This window comes from Anopheles cruzii, chromosome X, assembly GCF_943734635.1.
Source record: "Anopheles cruzii chromosome X, idAnoCruzAS_RS32_06, whole genome shotgun sequence".
NCBI classification, from domain to species: Eukaryota; Metazoa; Arthropoda; class Insecta; order Diptera; family Culicidae; genus Anopheles; species Anopheles cruzii.
Window position 1 is genome coordinate 12,167,253 of NC_069143.1, and position 3,244 is coordinate 12,170,496.

General features: G+C 41.4%; 1 protein-coding gene across 1 annotated transcript in view; it reads left to right on the plus strand.

Moving 5' to 3' along the window:
* LOC128270097 (toll-like receptor 6) overlaps window positions 1-693 on the plus strand; it is a 3,909-nt gene extending 3,216 nt beyond the window's left edge. Inside the window, 2 exon segments of the mRNA XM_053007506.1 lie at window positions 1-320; window positions 352-693. Of these exon segments, the coding sequence (XP_052863466.1) occupies window positions 1-320; window positions 352-693 (662 nt within the window).
* Window positions 694-3,244: the final 2,551 nt, after the last annotated feature.

The window sequence follows — 3,244 nt, forward strand, 5'->3', positions numbered from 1 at the left end:
TCGTAAATCAAATACTACCAGCGACTCTCGAAAATGATGATGGTTTCCGATTGTGCCTGCACTACAGGGACTTCAACGCAGGTTCCTTTCTCGCAGATACGATCGTCGAAGCGGTCGAGAGTTCGAAGCGTGCTGTTTTAGTGCTTTCCAAGAACTTTCTATACAACGAGTGGACGCGGTTCGAGTTCAAGGGTGCCGTTCACGAGGTGTTAAAGCGCCGCAGAAAGCTGATCATCATCTTGTACGGAGACCTTCCGCAACGTGATCTCGACACCGATTTGCGTTTGTACCTGCGCACAAACACGTGCATCGAGTGGGATGACAAAACACGACAAACAACTGAACACGACAAACGAAGTGTACAGTGCTAGTTGCGATCGCGTCGCAAGTGAAACATTTGAGTGCACTTCCAGCTCCAAGTACTCGACGTCCTCAAGGGGATCCAGTGACTGTAGCCATTCGATTTCCTCTATACACGATGTTTCGAATGCTACCGCTGGCCAGTTGCCAAACGGCTCATGTCCACCGAATGGGCTGTCTACCACTAACTTTACATGCCATCATCCTACTAGCAGCAGTCGCAAACCCTCTAACACTGGTGGTGGCAGGTCGACAAAGGATGCCAGCGAGGCGCGTAAATCGAATGCGAACAATTTCAATGATAGAAGACTGCCACAGGCAATGTGGGCATAACGATTACTTAAGAGTTTAAGGTTAGTTAATTATTCTTATCGGTTAACGGTTGAAACGTTACCTTAGCAATCTGCACCGTTGAAATGGAAGATTACTGCGATTAACAGAGTGTAAGAGTGAGAATGTACACGTCGAACGAGTCTTGAGGCTAAAAAGATTCCAGTATCTCTAGAAGTTGTTGAATGTTTTTGAGACACAGTTTAGTTTTTATTCCTCTTGTTTGCGGTCGCTTTCTATAGAGTGTTTACAAGTACGTTCAAGCACGACGCCCAACATTGATTTTAAGACTTCACAGGAGCATTTACTTGTCAGAACATAGAAGCAATGATTGCGACGCTTAGAAAGTGGAGAATGAATTAAAATCGAGCGATTTGGTACAAAAAGGAACATTTGCAAGTTTTCTGCGATCTGCCGAATGACAGTAGTTCATGCAGTGCCTTTAGCGGGAATTGAATTGCGAAAGAATCCTTCTGGGTGCAAGGAAACGGCCACGAAATTGTTCCACGGTGAGTTATATCAATGATATTTCCATGCAAAGTCGCATCCACAAGAAAAATGGAGTGTTGGTATTAGACAACCAGTGAGCGTTTCATAAAACCGATAAGGTAACATTATTCTAGTCACAGCGATTTATCAGTTTCTCAGCTTCAAATTATCGATAGTAAAACAATACCTGCGATTTCTAATCTGATTTTTAAGCTGCGAGAGAGTAGCTATGGCAAGATTTGTAAATAGAAAAACACTCCAACAAAATGCCGCTAAGAACCGGAAACACCGAAAGTAAAATTACTTAAATTTTTTTCCAGTCCCCACTCACTGGATGATATAGATTCACGGAACCGAAAAAATCATTTAGGCCACAAGAAAGGGATATGCTGGATCAGATGAATTACTTGCCCCCACTAAACCTCGCTCATCCCATTGGTTCCGACCTAAAGCCAATTGTATTGAGATGGAATTTTAATCCAAGGTTACCTTTTCCGGGATCGACGAAATCAACTGAGTTTCTGTTGTCTGCTCCAGCCATGCACGATCATGATTAAGAAAATCTGGCAGGTTCAACAAATCTTTCCGCTTTCGTTTTCCTCTCACATTCTCTTTAAGTGTTCCAGGAGTTGAAGAATAAAGCGTGAGCAAGCCAGAATGTGAACAAAATAATCGCCAATTGGATGAAAGCAATCGGTTTAAGGTGAGTTTGTTGTGTTTAGATTCCTTTTTTAATACCTCAAAGAAGCAAAGAATGGACGAAGAGAATGTATAAGTAATTACTAGCATACAATAAGTGCCAGACAGTGTAAATAATTAGGCTACACACTATTTTATAGTAATAGAAAGACGAAGGTAAATAATTTCATCAACGAATAATTCTCCTCGAAGCATTACAATAGGTTCAGTTCATAGCATTGTACATACCTTAGAGCGCTAGGATCGGTCTTCATGCAAACTACAGTTATAACGTATTTGAGTATTATGGTTTATTTTTGAAACCAAAAATAGCTAAATACAGATACGATGATATGGAACTACAAACATAACATACGTACAGTGTAAGAAAACAAAAAGAACGCATTGAATAAATCCAAAGCTATATAGCGTGGGTTTTACCATTCTAATCAAATCAGAGTTGGTGCAGCACAAGACCAAACGGAATTACAATATAACACACAAAAAAGAACATTTCGACTACAAAAAAACCGAAATTTACAAAACGAAAAGAAAAACCAATGTGTTGAGAACGCGACGATTTCCAACCTAGCGTTACAAGCAATACAGATAAGCTACGAATTGTAAGAACGTTAGGCACAACACATACGACTCGATCGAACGATGGGTCTTAAGAATCATAAAGAAACAAAGCAGAATCAACAGAGACCACAACATGGGTGCAGATTGCATCATAAAATTATCTAGGGACCGCGCTGGTCCACCATTCATCTTAAAATACATTGCAGGCAAGAGCAATGAAAACATTACGATAGATAAGCGTAGGAGATGCATGGCCACAGCAAGGACCGGAAATATACCCAAAAATTAGGTCGACCAGCATCGACCAGTAACGATAAGCGACGCATCGAAAGAAAGAGACAAGGATAGTTTAATCATAACAAAACGCACTATATAAAGGGAAGAAATTGTTGAATAAACTCAGATATCGTTAGGCTACGGAACGCTCTGGTCTTAAAGTCTTTTACTCTTGGACCGTTTGATCCCGCTAGTGAGATCCCTCCGGATGTTGACTGCTTACAATCGTTTGCACCACTCCGTCGGAACTCTAATAGTCGGAAACCAGTCTTCTCTCGAGGCCTCCACTGTCAGGTAGTAGTACCCATCTACCCTGTCCGTCCCAGGCCAAAAGAGTCGATTAACAAACGGTTTAAGGCGTTGGCAAAAAGATCAGAACTGGTAAGTGAACGCGAGATCACTTCGGATCACGCTCCTTCGCGCGTTAGGTCCGCTCCGTAACACAATGGGCCATATGAATCATTACTATACAGTTACAATGAATGCGAACTACTAACTAACTACCATTACAAACTTGATAAGCAAAATA